The sequence below is a fragment of the Syngnathus floridae genome, chromosome 3 (assembly GCF_059516105.1).
Source record: "Syngnathus floridae isolate MCC-2025c chromosome 3, RoL_Sflo_1.0, whole genome shotgun sequence".
Taxonomy (NCBI): Eukaryota; Metazoa; Chordata; class Actinopteri; order Syngnathiformes; family Syngnathidae; genus Syngnathus; species Syngnathus floridae.
This window is the reverse complement of record NC_142415.1, coordinates 21,592,533-21,612,883: the sequence shown is the minus strand read 5'-3', so window position 1 is coordinate 21,612,883 and position 20,351 is coordinate 21,592,533. Positions and strand designations below refer to the sequence as shown.

The 20,351-nt window shown below is 40.7% G+C and overlaps 1 protein-coding gene across 1 annotated transcript in view; it reads right to left on the bottom strand.

The window, feature by feature from the left end:
• The window catches only part of LOC148401119 (protein kinase C-binding protein NELL1-like), a 93,456-nt gene extending 73,225 nt beyond the window's left edge, over positions 1-20,231 (bottom strand). The window contains exons 1-3 of the mRNA XM_088371589.1: positions 19,988-20,231; positions 5,036-5,227; positions 4,551-4,679 (exon numbers count right to left, since the gene is read on the bottom strand). Coding sequence (XP_088227715.1) covers positions 4,551-4,679; positions 5,036-5,090 — 184 coding nt within the window. The 5' untranslated portion in view covers positions 5,091-5,227; positions 19,988-20,231. The remainder of the gene's footprint in view (positions 1-4,550; positions 4,680-5,035; positions 5,228-19,987) is intronic.
• Positions 20,232-20,351: the final 120 nt, after the last annotated feature.

The following is a 20,351-nucleotide window of genomic DNA, read 5'->3' as shown; positions in this document are numbered from 1 at the left end:
TGAGAGATTGAGAGATGGGGAGAGAGATGGAGATGGATAAAAAGAGGGACTGAGAGTGAGAGCGAAAAAGAGAGAGAGAGAGAGAGAGAGAGAGAGAGAGAGAGAGAGAGAGAGAGAGAGAGAGAGAGAGAGAGAGAGAGAGAGAGAGAGAGAAAGAGAGAGATAATTATGGCAAAAATTGGACAACAAGGACGTAACGGAGACACCGTTGTCTGTGCCTTTAAGAGCTATCCCCTTCATGTCAGATGAATAATTCAGATTCCATGGAGGTCTCTGTGAGGTGGGACCGGTGTCTCGCCTTCTCCCGCAGCAGTAGGACAGCCAGGAAGCTCATACATAAAAGATGAAAGGTTTGATAACCTTCATTGCTTTTGGTGCCACTGTAAAGACTTTATTGTGGTAACATCGTTTAGCTACATGGACGCAGCCTGTGAATTGCTCACAGCCTCCTGAAAAGAAAAAAAAAAACACTTCTTTGCAAATCTTTAATGAATTCTACACTCAATGTTTCCTTCTCACTTTTCAGTCATAGTTGACTTGTGACTCCAAACGCCACAGGTCTACTTTTACGACATTAGAAGCAGTGAGCGCTTTCAATTGCCATTTTTTCCAAGCTTCCTCAGTTTAGGCCACACACAAACGTGTTGAAAGGAGCAAAACATTCCTCCGATTGACTGACACAAATATTTACCTTGAGCGCCTACAAGACGGGGGTGTTTTCTTTCTGTACAGAGCTGAGAAGGAGACTTGTGATTTTAAACGTTTTGTGCTTTATGTTGAACTTGACTATTTCATGTTGAGTTGTATTCCCCTTTTTTTATCTTCCCACCTGGCTTCGCCATGAGCCTGCTTTTTCTTCCCCTTTAGAATTGAGATGTTGCCGACATCCATCTGATCCCACGGCAAGTGGGAAAGAAGCAACGGAGGTAGGATGAAACAAAAACAAAAATATCCGGTGGAAACTGTGGCTATTTTTAGCCACGCTTTGCAGACATTGTAATCATCAGGAATTTTAGATGAACGGCTGGCTGGCCAAAAGTATTGACAATTTGAGAAGTGTGATTAACAACCAATTTGTCACCCTTAACTCATTCCCTGCCAACCCAGGTCATATCGATGACGTCTATAACCATCAATGGCACCGAATGAGTTAAAAATGTTCAAGTGGCATACGCAGCCGTTGACATCACTCCTCATCAACTTTTTGAGCAAGCAAAGGTGCATGAAAACATGAGAACGTGTTAATTAGGAGATGCAAAAGTGGATTTATTACAATTTGAAATGATGCTATTTATAGTCACCGAGGAAAGTTGCAGGGGGTGTGAAATAGTTTATATTTCCTGGGGGATATAACTTTGCCTAATCTACAGGAGAAAAAAAAACAGCTCAATTCTCATCAGTGACATTTTAGCAGCCGTTCTCTAAAAAAAAACAAGAAAGAAAAAAAAACATGCCTTGCAGGAACTTTCCTTAATACATCAAACGTTTTGTTTCAGAGTCCCACAAATGATTTACCAGTAAAAAATAATTTTCATCCCTTTCCCATATGTTGAGCAATTCTGTTATTCATTAGCAAGAAGATGCTTGGTCCCCCCCCCTCCCCTTCCTGATGAATAAAAAATGTGACTTGCTTAATAATGTGGAAAGTCCTGTTGAAGTAATTGTATTTAAATTAAGATTAGCTGGCAAACTCATTAGCAGCTTTGTCAGTGATTTAACTCAAACATTCATAAATGTATACTTAACAGTTTCAACTCCACAGTATAATGGTGTCAAAAGAGATACGTGTTTTTTTTTTAATTAATTACTGTTGCCGTGAGAATAGTTCAGTTCCTGGTGCCGCCGCCAGTATTCACTTTAGTTGGGTTTGTATCATTTTGAATGCTCGCACCTCAATGTTTGTGGACTTGGCTGGCCTCTCGCTTGAAAATTGTCAGCTGAATATTGGCAGCCGGGGACCTGCCGCCGTCGCCGCCCCCCCAGCCTGACTCACGCTTTAAATGTGATGTTTTTCTAAAATGGTGTCAGCACCATCTGGGTGAGTCTGTGATTTCCTCTGTGGTGCTATTTGACATTGCCGCAACATGCTGCAGAGATTCTCAACATACATTCCGTGGGAAGGCAACAACCGAGATGTTCCGACGTCTGTACGTCGAAATCATTTTCTAATTAAATGTAGATATTTTGTACTTGTAATGAATCAGAATCCGGGCTGTGTGTGTCCACACCATGTTAAGAGCACTTATGCAAATATCAAGTCGTGTTTTGTTGCTGATTATTAGTACCCAGCAGGAGCAAATTAGCATTTTATTTATTTTTTTGTTCATCAAAAGGTCGGATCGCACGTGGCGATAAAGAGCTTTTAGTCATGCTTTTTGCTCAGCTGCCTATCCTAAACTAGCTTTCATTAAGCGCAGTGGTGCAATAATCTTGGGACGGGAAATGATGTGATGGAGAGATGAGATAAAGACATGCTGGGATGATTATTTCTGCAAAGCTTCTGCCCACTAGTCTCTCTCTCTCTCTCTCTCTCTCTCTCGTTGTGCCTCCCCCACACTCTTTTGGACACTTACTGAAAAGCTTGATTGCCTCTTCCTAGAGCTACTTCAACGACATTACAAAGTGTACATGCTCTTTCCCAATTCATGTGTTAAAACAGATCAAATATGCTCTCCAGCTCAGAACACAACATGATTACATCCAGCATGCATAAATGATCAGATCACGGATATTCTGTCACTCCGCCCCCGCAGACCCTTGCACACTTCCTAACAGACGCTTAATTATGGACTGTTTGCAGCAAAGGCTTTTTTAGAACTCGACACTCCATTTTTAAAAGTCTGAGCTAGCCACTGCCTGATAACAGCTACAATTCAAGGCGGGCAGACGTACGTGCGAGTTGCACGACAGCGCCACCTACAGGAGCCACACAAGGCAGACTTTAAACTAGTTTTCAAGCAATCTCAATGCAATAAAAACATAATATGAATATGAACCAAGCCATGCCACAGATAGCACAATTCCAAAAGTTATAGACACGCCCCCAAACACTTCAGGAATTCTCCACAAGATGGCAGCAACCTTCCTATTGACTGGGCAGAGCATGAAAACAGCAAGTAGGTGAGTTTTTGTGCCAATAAAGGCAGGTTGCCCCACCAAACAATACAAATGGCTAAAATTATGAATTGTGGATATGCGAGAACAAACTAACCGCAAAATTATTCATATTTTAGCTATTAGTTGCCTTTTTTTTGGCATACTGCTGAAATTGATATATTGTAGTAGAAGATATTTATTTCACACAAAAATTTCAAATGAAAACAGCTGCTCGTAAAATACAACCCAAAACATAATAACTAAAAAAAATGAAATTTTTCCCCTTCTTGGTGGGGAATTTTGTTGAAATAAAATCATGCCAAATGTTTCCCATACTGTTTCATGCGTTGGCGTATCTCTACACGAGTAACCAGGAAACCATAAGGAGAACAGGTTGGCAGGAGTGTGCGAGCTTGTTCATGTCACAAATATTAGGAGGAAGAAAAAAAAGAAAAGCAGGACTGTGAGGTCTGGGCGTCCTCCATTTCTCAAGCTTGGACAGCTCTGCCTCATATTTGGCTAATTAGGTGTGTGGCATCCTGCATTCATTCATTCCAAGATAGGAGCACACACTCAAGTGCACACACACAAACACACACTTTTTTTTCTCTTCCTCCCTCCCTCCCTTCTCCTCACACATCTCAACCTCCACGGCTACAGATTTTTGACTCAAGCAACCAGTGTTTGCGCCACCATCCCTGAACTCAAACAGATCAGGCTTTGAAGCAGCATTTGAACAATTCTCCTCCCGTGAGAGTCTCACAAAGCCATGCTTGAAATTACGACATCAATAAACATGCAAAATGCCAGTTTCATATTTGCCTTTCCTACAATGAAGGAGTCTAGGGGAAAAAAAGCACTCCTAAATCACTGCAAACGACTTTTTTTATTCATTCTTCTACTTTTACAATCTGCTTGAGGCTGAGGGCAACGCACAAGTTCAGAAGGAGCTCAGAAAAGCATCTGCAACTGACAAGACTTGCAACGACAGCTTCAACAGCGAATGGGTCAACCTTTCGGCATACTTTGTTTCGTATCGCTTTATCACATTTGAGCCCGCGGACATGCTGCATCCCATCATTGCAGCTCATACAGCCTTATTTAACACTATAGATCTCATTGCAAGTGGAAAGGAAGACAGTATTGAGTCATACAATAATGCAATTTAAATTTTTCCATTTATAGACCTTTTTTCCTCTAAATGCATAATTTCCCACAATCCATTTTCTGCTCGTGAATAGCCTTTCATTCACAAGTTATGCAAAAATTCTCGCCATCCTCAATTTATTAAAATCACAAAAATAAGTTGTGCTTTTCTTGCACCAGAAGGATTCTGGTGCCACTTGTGTGTCATTTTTAGAGAAGGTGCTCAAGGATGGATGAAGGGGAATGCACCTGAGAGTGCACATCACCACAAAGCATACAAGATGATCCAACTTTTACGGTCGCCTTACCTCGAAAAATGAAGGCTTTGCTGCTATTGTGAAGCCCGGCCACTTGGGTAATTCCATAGGTAGCATTTGCCAAGTCAAGTTCATTGATTATATCAATTTGGTAGTCTTGATCTGTGCCAAAAGCCAAAACTGATGAAGAGAAGAAGAGAAAGGGGCTTGATCACAATGAGCACATATTGAATCAGGGCTGCCGCATACGATGCTGGGCTTAAATTGCAGTTGCGTTAAAAGTCGATTTGAACGCATTTAGATTGGAGTGTTGCGTGGAAAACGCACGGTACTGCTCTGCAGCCCACACCTGAGCAGCAGCGGTGCGCACACGCATAGAGTTATCCTTTTTGGCTCTTTAGTTTGCAAACGGTGATTTCATCAAAACGCGACAATTTTTATTTATATATCACTTTTCGCGCAAAAGAAAATTCACGCGTATAGGAAAAATGACATTTTTTACGCCGCTCTTAATGAACGAGGTGTGATCGTCTTACCTGGTTTGGAAAAAAGCAAAAGGTATAATAAAGCCACGGAAATATCCATATCCATGTAATGGAATTGCGCTGTAGAGTCCCGAGCCGTGCGTCTCGCTGTATCCACGAGCACCTATTTGGTCCGTGTGCGCTGCTCCCACTCAGACTCTGTGTGTGAGAATTGAGGAATGGTCCACGACACGCGAGCAGGGGCTGCCGCAAAAACACAAAAACATCTCACTTAGGTGTTACAGCCCAGCCAGACACGCTCTCCTTGCACTAACAATAAAACAATACTATAATTGTGCCTTTAATGAATTGGTGTTGACCTCAAAAGGGAAACACAGTGAAGAGTAAAATTAGAATTCCGTGACACCCTCGTCTTCCAAAGTTCCACTTTTACAGGTTAATAAAGTGATATTTAAAACCAATAACATGGAGGTGGGGAGAGCAATATTCAGATTTCGAGTGGTAATTTCATATCATCCCGGTCTCGAAGGTTTTTGAAAATGACTTGACTTTAAATTGAATCTCTCCCCCAAGAAATAACGTTTACATGGAATTATGTCTCACAGCGTGTTAGCTTCTGTTAATATTTTTGGAAAAAAAATTGCAGTCTATAACATAATAAATTATAAACGCATAGCATAATAACTTAATTAATCAAAAAGTAAAGAATTAAACAGTTTGTGCATTATGATTTTATGCTGCAGTTCAATTAATGGTGCTGCTCATTCTGGTGTGCCCACCTAGACCACTGGGAGGCAGTATAATACAGTCAAGCACACACCAACAAAAAAGAATTGTACATCTATTTACTACTACTTTAAGTGAATCAGTTAGATACTATAATAATAATCATTTAGTATTTGTCTGTGCTTATTTTTTCTTCTCTTCTGGGGCATTTTTGCAGACAGCCAAAGTTAGAAACGGGTGTTTGCGCCGATGAGGGATCTAACACAGCCGACTTGCTTCCCGGCCAGCTTCCCTCCCTTTAATTCCTCCGGGGCTCGTCCACATGGAGAGCCATTAATCAGGTGTTTCTCCTGCCACCGTCTAATTTGTATACATTGTCAGGTTGTCCGGGTTACGTGTATCAAGCCCAACTGGCAAGAGAAAGGCCAACACTGTCTGCTTGATGATAATGGTGGTGGCTACACAAAGTGAATTGCCTGTTCCACCTGTGAAAAAAGATGTTCTACAACATAGACAGTGATGTCTACTTAGAAATGCTGTCAACTCTTCCATCCCTTCAAAGGAATAAGGAGCAGAACGTCTAAGCCTACCCACTGATCCAGAACGACAAAACAAAAAGATTGGAGGGGTAAAGAAAAAAAATGTTGTTTATCAATTCCCTTTCATGATGCTAGTTTAGTCATTAAGTCTTTTCCAATAAGTACTTAATGAGACATGGTGATAAGTGCAAATAAGTCAGTGCTTATTTCTCAGAGTGTTGTGAAGGCATGTCATTGTTTCACTGTCACAACCTGTCTGCAGCTTGTCACAACTATTTAGCGCACCTCGGAGAAACAGAGAACATCAAGTATGAAACCATTCTGTAAATGGCAAGAACCATGAAGGAATGGAAGGAGGAATTGTTTGAGTATATTTGTACGAAGCAGATAAAACATCATAACTGCTTTTCATTAAATTCATAACACACAACAGACCGAAACTATTTTAGCACAAAAACATGATTTGGTTCTTGTGGTTTTATTTGGGGCAAGGGAACACACACTTGGGGAGGGCTGCAGGGAGAGCAAAACACACTTTCAACATGATTAACTTTACCGTTTACTCCCGTTTTAAAGATGATGAATTACGACTTCAGCCCAGTTTTTAAGTATGCGGTTTGTTTACAGCCGAAACACGAGTGGCTACGGTGAGTGAGTCGATTTTTTTTCCCGATCTTTTAAGCAATTTAAATCGATTCGATCGATTTTCGATGAATCGTTACGGCCCAACCGCATATTTATTTATTTATTTATTTTATTTCTTCAATTGATATTTTCTTTTTTAATCGTGCAACATCTTGCTTAGCTGCCAGTGTGCTTGTCATACTGTCCAACGTAAAAGCAAAGTGCTTATGCCGGGTCTTAACGATTCTTCATTCACATCCCCATTAGCCACAGCGAGAGTGGTAGGTAATGAGTCTGCTCTATCTTGAGGATTAGAAATCTGGGCCACCTCAAGTTGGCCGTTTTACAACACTCGAGGGAAAGCATAACATTTATGCTGTCAGCCACAATTGACGTCTGACTGAATGTCATTCGAGGAGGGAATAGCATGCCGTTTATTTTCCTTTACATTTCAGCCACAATTGGGAAAACCTTTGTGATTGGCTTTTTTGCTCCCAAAATTGTAACCACAAGGCAATTGTGCAGGGGTGAAAGAAGCGTTTTGCCCCCCAAAAGCCTGGTGCGATGAGATTTGAAAAAAATGCAACATTTCCAAAGCACGGCCTATTTTCAGTCATAACTTTCTGAAAAGCGGCTCGCAAAATGCACTTGCTCGTTCAAGCGTGTTGTGAAGCTTACTTTTTAAAACATAATCATAGGTGACCATCTGTCGTCGAATACAACTTTATTCCGGGGCGCTATAATTCGATGAATTGCCTTTTTCACCGTTCTCGCCAGTTCCTTCACAATTCGGGATTTGAAAGAATAACAAGCGGCGATGACTACTTCAGAGAAAGCTATTATCATTGGCGCCGATACGATTCGAAGCTTATCTGGCAAATATGCAGGGTGGCTGAACTTGCTCTAATTGCTTTTTCTGCACTGGCTTGTCTTTGCTGACCTGTGTATTGCAACTCTCTCAACACAGCAGTCACGCTTTGACAGCCGATTTGCGATAACAAATGGACGTAAGGCGGCGGCGGGCCCCGAGCAGCTCATTCATTTACATGTGACAGACCTGCTCATATTTGGCTTCTGCGATCTCAATTACAAAAGCATAAAACATGAGCAGCCGAACGGTAATAAGGGGAGCTTGTTTGCCAATGTTTTCGTAATCTGGTCCAACGGTTTGGACAACATTAATTATTACAGACATCCATCGCGTGGAGCCGGTGTAATGAAGTATTTCCAAAACTAAAAATAATCAAGGCATGAGAAGCTATTTGAGATTCTCACTGCTATGCAACGTCAATGTTCTTCCTGTACTCTCGTTTATTTCTACTTGACCGTGACTGCCCACGCACGTAAACACGAATTTCCATCAAGTGTAAATGGCAGCTTCGGTTGTGTAGCGCATTTCAGGTGCTTCAAAAGTATTAAATACATTTAAAAGCTAAGAAAATAAAATGCTATTGGTGTGCATGGATAAACTAGATACACATTCAAAAATGAATCTACCCAACCATGCATGTGGATGTATAAATAATTAACTCACATTACAAATTACCGCTTTAAAAAACAGCAATTTCATTGCTGGTAAACTTTGAGAAAGAAAACTTGTTTTCATCTGTGATTGGACAAAATCCAGAAAATCAAGGTGACACAAGGCCTCTTATTCTCTTCCTTGTTTCCCCTTCAACGATGTATGATGACTCAGCGCTATAAAAGCACGGATATAACAATAAACCAGACAGCAGAAATCTCAGAAGATACTTGATACTTCTACAGTATATTCACTCATCAATGACAGCCCGTGAAAGAAGTTACGGCTCTGCCGGTGCCACGGGGGCCTTCCGAGAGGAGGATGTCCTACGTTTTTATGGCTCGTGCTAATATACACTCATAGCTAAAAGTCATTTGTCATTTCCTTTCTCTCTCTCTCAGTGTCTCGTCGCTGAAGGGGCGTGACCCATCGGCAGACTCAATGTAGTCAACTTCTAAGTGGAACCTACTGATAAAAAAAAAAAAAAAAACAGGTGGTGACCAATATCGACTAAAAGTCGTCACGTAACATAGAAAATATTGATTTCCATCAGAGCTGAGGGAGAATATTTAATTGCAGCAGAAATAATCTGTGCTATTTGGGAGAAAGGTCAGTCGATATCTTGAGATGTGTGTGTTTGTGTGTCTGCATGTGTTACTAAGAGAGGTCAGACTGTGTTTGTCCATGATGAGTCGATCACTTCGTCACTACACGTGGACAAATTAAGCATGGAAACATAATAGAGGACCGTATTTTTTGGAGTATAAGTCGCCCCGGAGTATAAGCCATAAAATGCATAAAAAAGAAGAAAAATACATGACTCATCATCAGTTGCAGTTCCAATTATTCCACAAGGCCTAGAGCGCCCTCTTGTGGTTTAGTGTGAAAATATGAAATGAAATGATATAATGTAATTTCACACGTAAGTCACTCCAGAGTATAAGTCGCACCGACGACTCAAGTATGAAAAAACTGGGACTTATAGTCCGGAAAATACGGTAGTTACGACGTTTGATATCGGAGAGCATGAATCTACCTTTTGGTAAAATGTGGTCATGTTCTATTCTGTATTTTTCGATCATTATGGAGGATCACTTGTGAATGGGTTGAGGAACGACGCTGTTTTAATCTGCCTCATTTCCAAGCCGACACTCCCGTGCGGTGATGATGCACCCAACAGAGCAGCCTGGACAATTTACAATGACAAAATTGGATCTTCTCTCCTGCCATCTCTGAACTAATAAAGGCTTCTTCTCCTGAGCGCATTCCTCCCGACTAACCTTTCACTCTACACTTCTCTTGATAGTATGCAAATAAGAAGAGAGAAATGGCGGCACGCTCAGTCGAGGTGTTTGCATAATTGTCGGCTTTGCTTCAGTGATTAAAAAACTAGCTTTGATATTTCTTGGGCCGTACTAAGTGGTTGTGCTTGGTAATTGCGTCCTGCCTTGTAAACAAATTGTCCTGAAAGAGCGTCTCCTGGCAGGGGCTGTGGAGCAGAGAAGAGTTAAGTACACTATGCTCATTACAAAAACACAAGTCTGGTCTTTCCAGCCTTAAAAAAAAAAATTATAATCATCATAAAACAGCAGTTTGAGAATACTGATGAATCCATGATTAACTACAATTCAAGGTGAGAATAACTTTCCCGTCCAAAAGTATTTATACCACTCAAATCAGAAAACAAAGTATTTTAATTAAATTGAAATATTTCACGTTCTCTCCGTAGGGGTTCTTTGCAGTGTCCGCCTTGGGATAATAACACAAAAAAAAAAAGTTTGTTTTCTAACTGGACACCCACAAGGTGATTCAAGCGCTCCCGATTTAACGACCAACTTAGAGACACAAGCGAATTATGCTATCAAACTAAGTCCACTTTAAATTATCGTTATTGGGATATAAGACTGGTTGGCTTAAGTCTGGCCTACCAAGGTAGCGCGAGTCATTGTTGGCGTGGAGACTTGCTTGGCGCCTTTCATAAATATCAGCACAATGACCTCTCGCGTGGAGCTGCGGAGAAGGTCACGGCGATCGTTGCGTGACTCGAGTGTTGTCACCGCTCGGACAATGTGAGCAGGTGAACCTCACAGAATGAGCTGGTGATAACAGCTAAGAAGATGACTCATCTCAAGGGCTAACTCCGCAATAAAGGTTTCAAAGTCTTAATTTGATTTCTTTCTGATTCGAAGTTTACCGGCGCTGCATGTAAAGCTGGCATGCGAACAGAAAATGTATATTACGCTGGTCAGTGTTTGCAATGTGGGTAGGTCACCCACATGCAGTTAAATTGGTGTTGCCATGGCATCCGCCGACAGAAGAGCAAAGTCCCGTGTGCCATGCTCTGCGGTGAAGGAATACATCACAGCGGAGACATTTATTGGATACAAGACGCGCTGGCATCTAAATGCAGATGTCAGCCGACAGTGAGACATTTTCACGTGGAGACAACGTTCACTGCACTGCCACGTATATATATAAAAAATATATACATACACAGCTATCTATACTCAAGATTGACATGAAAAGTGGTGAACATTTTTTGTAAATCTTGAAAATGCAAACTACAGCAGTGTTGGGGAGTTAATGACCTCATTAGTTTGCGTCTTTCCTAATGACTAGCACAGGGGGATAATGCACACAACTTTCAAGGGCTGCACAAACAGGATGAGATCCACATATTCTTTGTGTCTACCTTTCAAATTCTAAAGAACACAACACATCCAAAGGCCTTGGGGCAAGCACAGAATCCTGAGTTTCTCTAATGAGGATAAATCCTTTAAATATACTCAAATGCCAGAGATTGAGAGGATCAAGTCATTAAGTCATTCAGAGACAAATCCGTATTTTGTGTGTGTGTATCTAAACGGACTTTTTTCATAAGTACGGTTTAAAAAAATACAATGCTTTTAATTTAGCCATTAGGAGAAGCACTTGAGAACAAGCAACAAAGATCTCATTACGTCAGGTCGGATCTTCAATCGAATTCACTCGAATCTCAGTGGAAATGTCCCGGTACAAGCCTCCAGTCGGATTATACATTTCAATTGTGTAGCGTTGTCGATGATCAAAGTTTGGAGGGCTTATCTGTCAATGCAGCCATGTCAGGTGTTCTGCACGCAGACCTGATGGTACTTCCCATTCAGGAGCGCAACGCTGGGACCGCACAATAGCCGCCTGAGTGGGAGTTCTGGTCCCACAGCAAATGGAAGAACACAATGCACAATGCTTGTCTTAACACAAACGCACTGCTGCACAAAATATCATACATACAACCAGGCCAACTAATAAGTGCACATTTTTGCGCTCACTAGCACAAAAGAGACGATTTCCAAATGATGATAGTTGGTCAGGTTTTAATTGCACTTTTCAGAGAGCACAAAAAGAAAGGACTTGCAGTTGTTATTACAATTAAACATCTTTCATTGTGCGGTTAGACGAGGCGTTGAGTACTCTCATGAAGCAAAAAATAAACAAAACAGCACAAAGCGTTGTGGTCCTTGATGGCAATCATGCAAATGACTATTCTCGGGGATAACAACCGATTTTAACGTGCATGCAAGTAATCATTTGTTTGCCGGAATAACTACGATTGTGTATTAAAGTACAAGAAAATGGGCTTGTAAACTAATACAGGAACACAATATAAACTGCTTTTCACTTCTAAAATGAGGTACCAGATTTGCTTCTGGGTGTCATTGCAAAGTCATTTTCACTGGCAACATTATGCTAATTTACTAATCGAATCAAAAAAAATTATACTCAATGGAGAAAGCCCAAACATTTGATTTTAATATCATAATTTAATCCCCCACAAAATTGAATGTCTACTTCGACAATTAGAAGAAGTTGGTTTTGGTGTAGAGTCGATACGTCGATGGAAACTTTTGCAAATAGCTTATTGTCCAAGTCCATCATCATGTAGAAGTCATTAAAAATCTAAAAATGTTGATTGTGAGAGCTCCACAAAGAATCTTCACACAATTCCTTGTCAGAATTTCAGCATATCTCTTCAAGCTTAGAAGTAGTAATGAACCCCAGCTGAATGTGCACGACCGTACCCGGGCATGAATGAGTTCTGGCAGGTAATTCCACGGAGTATTTTTTTGACAGGTGCGCCTCCACAACTTCCTACAGTAACGCAAACAACGTCTATACACACAATTGTGACAACAACACAAAAAGGTCGCTAGCACAATGCCCGTGACGATTTTAAACCTCCATTCTCTGACCAGTCCACCTACCTCCAACCGATTGTTATTGTGGTGATTCTATAATGTTGTTGTTGATTCTGTCTATTTTTTCGTGTGGGCGTCATCAAACAGGATACCCACGGTTTGGCGCAATCAACAGCTGCAGAAGAATACACCGGTAATCACGATAAACTGATTGAGAAGGGCTTTAACAGGCTGAGTGTTCCTGGCGACTGATGAAAATAATTCATCGCATGCAGCCGAACGTATTAGACAATGGAACACATTTCCATGAAATGCTTTCTGGGAAAAGCTTTTTTGCACGACAATGAACAGCACATCAAACGCTTTATTTACTGATAATAGCAAACTGTTGGTTATTTTCATATATTTGTTAGAAAGGGCATCGATGTCAAGAGAAAAACTAAGTGGTTCTACAATGGAACCTTGCGGGACACGCATGGTACACTTCCAATTTGCTATCAATGACCTTTGGCTTTTTCTGAAAAAAATCATGTGTATTAGTTTGGATATTGGTGTCAAAAATATTCAACCAGGTCCAAAAATATTGCACCAACACAACCAGATTGTTCTTTTTAAATTTCACTCCTATAAATGTTTAAGACGACAGAAAGAAATGACAAGGATCATCACCTGGGTTTCCTACTGAATGTTGTGGTCCAAAACAAAACCCGACGATGGCCAATCCGTTATAATCACAAGCGTAAACCGTACCGAGCTTAGCTGGCACAGCAGTCGTCTTCCGTCTCAGGTACCGACGTTCAAACAAAGCTGTGGTTTCGCAACTCCTCTGCAGGATCCCGGGAAAAACAACATATGAACCGCAGGCGGTAGCAGCCAAATTTACACCCTTCATTGGCTATAAAATGTCAATGCACACAATTTCGTACAGTGATGGATGGGCTAGAGTTGCTCTCTTAAAGCTACTGTGCGGAAAAGCACATATTTTGTGTTTCGAAAATGCCATTACAAGTCATTAGCAATCGCCTGTTGGATTCTACACAGATTAATGATTACGCCTAGCAATAAATTTGGTTGATTTCAGTCCAGATTCAGGATGAATCACTCTACGGAAACGGCTCTCGAAAAAAAACTTCTGAATGATCTTTTGCTATATAACATTCCATGAATGTTATTACTACTTGACCTTAAGACTGCTTTGATACCGCCGTCAATCATAATGTACTACACGATTGCCTTGAAACGTGAATTGGAATGAAAGGCTTTGCATTTTGCTGCTTTCGACCGTATCACTCAAATAGCGATGAGCGAGTACAATATGCTTTCGATTGGAGATATGTAACCTAACTACGATATTAGCATTCATTGTTACGCTAGCGCTAGCTTCATGCCTTTGGAAGTAACGAATATGCAGTAAATTGGAAGCAAGGCTGATAAAAATTTGAGCTGCTAGGAATCTCATCTTCATTCCTGCACTCTTGTAGTTGGTTCAACCAGACGAAGTCTTCAACTATCCTGGCAATTACATTGTGAGCGGTCTTACTGCTGCTTCTCTCCTCTCGTCTGAAGTGAGGCTGACTATAAAGGCTTCGCCATTGATGGACCGGAAAGGACCTTAGGAGAACCACTTAACCAGAGGCCTCTGCCTGCAGTCCTTCATGTCATCACGTGTGGTTTAAACTCACATTGAATAGCATTTATTTATCACATCATACAATACGATAATACGATCAACGTCGCCCACTCGGCATTGCAGCCCGGTCGTGTTGGAAAGGGATCCATCTAGCTGTAATCCCTTCAAGGTTGCTTTTTTTTTTTTTTCCCAAAAGGGTTTTCAGGGATTTTTCCCCTCGCCTCCCCTGCTCGGATGGGAGATTTAGACCAATAAATGTCATTGATCTCCCTGAATCCCGGGCTTGTGAAACCTTTTGAAGCTCCTTTATGATTCAAGGATATACAAATACACTTGAATTGAGTCTAGTTTGTCGACAATCAAGCCGACGCAGACACTTCTCGTAGAAGCTACTCACACCATTCAAAAAAATGCTCATTTGTTTACCTCCCTCCTGGGAGTTTAAGATCAGGGTGACTTGACTTGACTTGACTACCTGGTGACTATGCGGGCAAAGCTTTTATGTTTTTAGCTTCCAGGGACGTGTCCAGATCCCCTGCGACATGAGGCGGCTAACTTTTAATGGCGGCAGATGAAGAGCAGGACAATGGAAATGATTCTGAGCTCATGAATAACTAGCGATAACTAACTTGATCTTAACACTTTACAAAAACATTTGCCGAACCAATACAATATTCACTTCCATCTGTTTTACTTAACCAGTATCTCAATTTCTCTTATCTAGTCAGACTTAGAGCAGATGGATTGTTTTATTTTTTATTTTTTCCTCGCGCTGTCTCGTCTGGAACCATATGGTTCTCGAGCCATAAAGATAAGCTACTACCGCTACATGGCATTTAAATAAATGGGGACGGAACCGGGCTCCTGAACCCGTGTCATTATTCCAGACCACTCGAGCAACTTTAGCAAACACGTTTCACATTGATGTACTTGAAATAGCAATTATTTTAAAAGCAGCAGGTCTAATATTACAACATAAAAGATATGATGAAGGCCCACACATAGTAGATAACAGATGGAAACAAAGCGTGTCAACACTTTAACAAGTGCACTATAAATTCAAAGAATTAAGCCAGAGGTGGCCTGACCTTTCGAAAGACTTTAGACAGGGAATTGGGGCATTTATCATTTTCTAATTAAGTTATGTGGCAAAAGCATATCCTGTGTGCCTAAAGTCTATGGTAAAATGGTGCTCGATCAGTATGAAATTATCACAGAGGCATGTTTAATTAATAAAAATATGAAGCCGTGTCAGAGCTAATTCATCAAAAGAGGACATTCCATAACTCTCGGGCTGATTAAAATGCTACTTTGGGTCCATTCACGAGTAATTGGGACATTTACTTGTATGTCATAAGTTTGTGAGGTTGTTTCCGTCCGCCCGTGAAAATCATGTTTTCATTGCGATTGGCCAACTGCAGTCGTTACGTCGTGTTCTCAGATATCAGATTGCCAAACAGAACATTGCCCCCACTGGTCCCAGCGTAGCTCCGGAGAATAGAACCACTATATTAAATACGTAAAATTAACTGTGGGAGACCTTGAGAGGTGGAGCTATAGATTCATTTCCCCGATATAAAATAATATAGGAATTTAAATTGTAATAATTTAAGGAGTGGAGCTCCTTACAAGCCCTAGGCTTCGTCTCCCTCCTTGCACTGTTATTGCTATAATAATATGTGCTAAACAATAAACTAAACTAAACTAAACGGAACTTCACGCCGCTTAATTTGCAGAATTTGTCAATTTATTTTTTCAATTCAATTTAATATATTCAATTGATTTTTCCAATCGAATTCATTTTAATTTATTTCTTTTTTTCAATTTAATTATTCAATTAATTTGTCCTTTATTAAACAATTATCAGCACTACACAATGTTTGCCAACTCAAGTCATATTACAATAATATATTAATTTCCCTTTTCTACTCATTTTACTTGCCTTCAAACAAATCTTGTGATAATATTTCTCCAGCCTAAATATGCAGATGTGGGTGAAGTGATGTGTGCTCACAACTGTTTGTAGCTTACCTCTCTGAGGTCTGCCATGTGATAATTTATGTATGGCTGTGCATGCTAACCGGTGTGCATCTGCGTGTGGCGAATTTGTGCTCGGAGGAGAAAATGGGAGATTCCTCCATACCGGTGCTGTGTTTTGGTCACGTGATGTCTGTGAATTATCTTCCTTAGCGATGCATCTCAGCTCTCAGCTTGGCCCTTGGCTTTGGAAAGCTGCACCCACACCACGCCAATAACGCTGTTAATCTAGCTGACATTTGTGTTCACTGCTGTGGGGCTCAACACCATTAAGATATCACCTCAGTGGGTTCAAGGTGGCGGTGCTTTAAAAATCCATCAAACTAGCAATCATTGTTTCGCACCGATGATGTTTTGCATTATTCATGTTTAATTTGATGCAAAATGGGAATTCCGTGCAGGAGATGAACGCCGAAAGTACCTTCATAAGGAACTGCAAGATCTTTATTTGCGGTTGCTTTTTACTTGACAGGACAGAAGACTTTGGATGCTATTCAAGATGGCGGCATGTGGAAATGAATTTTTAATTGGTGACTCCAGTGCGTGCTTTCCCTTTCTAAAAATGAAGAAGCTCTTTGCCCCCCTCTCACTACCACCACAAGGCTTTGTAAAATGCAATCATTGACTCAATATGACATTGATGAAATTGCTTTCTGTCTTCCAGCTTTGGAGCTTGTTTAATTAGACTCATGCAAGAGTATCAGATGCTCAGCATGGCCTGGGGGGACGTGCGGCGGCAGTCCTGGATATGCTTTTCTGACTTTCTCCAGACTGAGCAGCTACTCCCGGGCTTGTCTTCTACAACTTTGTTAGCTGAAATATACCTGCAAGGCGACAACAACCAGTAACAAGTGGTGCTGAAATTCTACCGCAAGAATTACTGTAGTGAACTGTAGGTTTTTTTGTTTTAACCCTGAAGGGAGTTTCTGAAAAGAATTTTCTACTAGCTTCCCCAGTGAAACAGGAATAAAACTTCCACTGTTAATACCAGCTAAAATTGCTGAAACTAACTCCCGCTGGTTTCTTCCGAGGTCCACTTCTGGATTGCCTCAAACGAACCGGAGGGGCTGGCAATTGCAAAGAATGCAGGTGTCAACGTGTCCATATGGACGACACGGTTCAGACCAGAAAGCCACGCTTATGCTTTGATATGGCTGTCAAGGTGATTTATGTTTTCAAATTACAGTCGAGGAGGCTGGACAATGCACTGGCGCTGCAGATGTTCGCTCATCAGTTTGTCCTCGTGAAAAGAATTCCTGTCATTGGCTCCCAACCTAAAGTCATTAGTTACTGTAAGTGTTTGCTGTGTGAAAGCATGAAAGCGTGATGGCCCATCTGGACTCGGGACAAATCAAAGCCCCATAACTCGGCAGGCAGATGTTGCCTTCTAGTCACTTTTATGCTGACGCGGACATACGGTTGATTTGACTCCGCTAAAATGGTGACGAGTGAAAGAAATCTCCTCAACGGGTTTGAAATATGCCAAATCTAAAACCTGCCAAACATAACAGCGAGGTCATTATTTTCCTCATTCAGAGATAACCAAGACGGATGATATTGAAAAGGTGTATGAGAAGGATAAGGACAATAAGCAAGACCTTGACTTTTGTTTATAGGAGAGTTTCAGTTCAAAATTCAACAGCCCCCATTAGTTCTCTACGTGTAAATCAACTTGATCGAACAAGCCGTCGGATAAATGCCCTGGCTCACGCGTTTCCTCCTCAAAGGCAAGGTCATTGATTACTCCAGCTCTGTTGTTCCTGCTCATTGCCAGACCGCAATAAACAGCCACTAATTCTTTGGACCGGGACACACACCTCAGTGAGGCCCCGGGCCATGGGGAATTGGAAATTGGATGTTATCGTTCTCAGTCCTGGCACACAATGTGACAAAAGAGGGCTTTCGCTGTGCTCCCACCATAAAGCCAAGTGATAAAGCAGCCATTGAGATGTGTCGACAGCCGATTAACTGCAATGAGTCCTCATTAATGTAATCTGCAACTATTTACCCGTTAAAAAAGAAAAAACGACAAGCTGTGCTATTCATTTATTTATGCGCACAGAAAGCTCCGTGTGTGTACAATTGCACCGACACAAAGCTCTTTAATAAAACAGAATTTGGAAAAAGGAGTTGGAATTATCAAATAAAATAGGTCCCAACTATTTGGTTTGACATTATTCAGGATTTGGGTGGGCACCGGTTCATTATAACCACAATGGATAATGCTTGAGGCCAACTTAAAATAGTAATGAAGCTTCAAATTTGCTTCATGAAGCAGTTGTATTTTTTTACACCTCTAGATGGCACTGACTGGTCACAAATGTTATAATTTCACACCACTTTATGAAGTCATGGACGCAAAAAGGTATCTATTAAAAATGCTAGATAAGAAGTAGAATGCAGTAGTTGGTGTGGTGTTTATTTTCCCTTCACAAATTAAGCAGTGTTTTGCTTTGGATGATTAACTTAATAGCCTGCAAGTGAAGCAAAGCCAATATTATCTTATAGCAGGTTTCCAAGAGTTTTCTGCCATGGAGCACATGAGCAAGCTGCCTCGGGGAATAAAATTTCTCAATAAAAGGACTGTGTTAGGAAAAAACTTCCTCTTCCTCGTCGTGTATATCTTATTTATTAGCCAGGATTCACGCTACTACTTTCCTTCCAAGCAAGTAACACAAGAAAACTTTTTTTTTTTCATGGTGCTCCATTGAGAGTCACTACAAAGACCAAGGCTAAACTATTGAAATGTTTTAAACAAAAACAAGTCAATTACCATCATTTCGCAGTCATACTAACTGATCAGCTGAGATTTCTGCAAATCATTTTTTTTTCCTCACAGCTATCGCCAAATCTAATTTATTTATTTATTTATACAGCTCCGACTTCATCACCAGCATTGGAACTGATACCTGTGCCGTTACCACGGAAACCCATGCAGCTGGATCAGTACAGAGGACTAATGTGTTCATCTGAGCACTTGCAAATGACACTATGGAGCATTGTGATCTGATTTTGTATTTGCTTGAAGTGCAAAAAAAAGGTATCTTTACCAGTGTAACCTAATCAACATACTGTTTCACTTTTATTTTAGTTCTCACAATTTTCTAGAACTTGTGATGTCTTGCTGAGACTGTGAAATTTGATGAATATTTCAGGAATTGCAGATGGTTGTCTATGTACAATATGTTTTCTAAAAGGAGCAGGCTGGAAGAACAAGGGGAAAAAAAATCATTGCACTGTTTGAGTCAAGTGTAAAATGAGTAGTTTCAATAATATGGAGGTTGATAGTCTGGAAACACAACCAGTATTCAAATTAATGTAGAAAAAAAAACATTTTACAATCACCAGTTGGCGTTAAAAAAAAATAGATTATTTGAAACTGATGGGCTGCAGAATTATTGCAAGTGAACAGGTCAAAGAGTAAGTTTCCTGTATCATTGCTGACCCCTAGCGGTCAAAGGTCTCCCCTTAATATCATGAACACACCTGGGGATGAGCAAATTAAATGATGGAAGGGGCACCATTTTTTTTTTTTTATCAGCACTCAGACAAAGAAACCTTATTTATGACCAAAATGCTAATTTTAATAAAGACAAAAATAATTGCAAATAGTGCACCAATGTACAGAAGAGTATAATAAGTGTCTAATGAAATGAAATTTTCAAATACTCATAGAAAATATCAAATGCTCAACTACACAGGTAATCCCATACACTTCATTCAAATGAACAAATGAATAGGCTGACTCACCTGTATGACGCGCGTCACTCTGTCCATGATGACAGCCCTTGGTTTCATTAAGCCATCACGGGCACGTCCATGTTGTTGGATGGACGCACATTTGCTCAATCCTCATGTAATGTAAATGAACTTTAACTGCGGTGGGATCGGGCAGGGGGGCAATTTGGGAATCGCCGTTGTACTCTTGCACCTTTGAGAGCACTTGTTACACCTATGACACACTCTTCTTCACCATTCCAGCCGCAGTGTTAGAGACGCTGGTGAATGATGTCTGCTCCCTGTCGGTTTACACCGGTATTACATCTAGCAAAGGCTCAGAAAATGAAGTGTGGCCTATCCCAAGAAAATATAATAAAAAGATAGGTTAATTTAA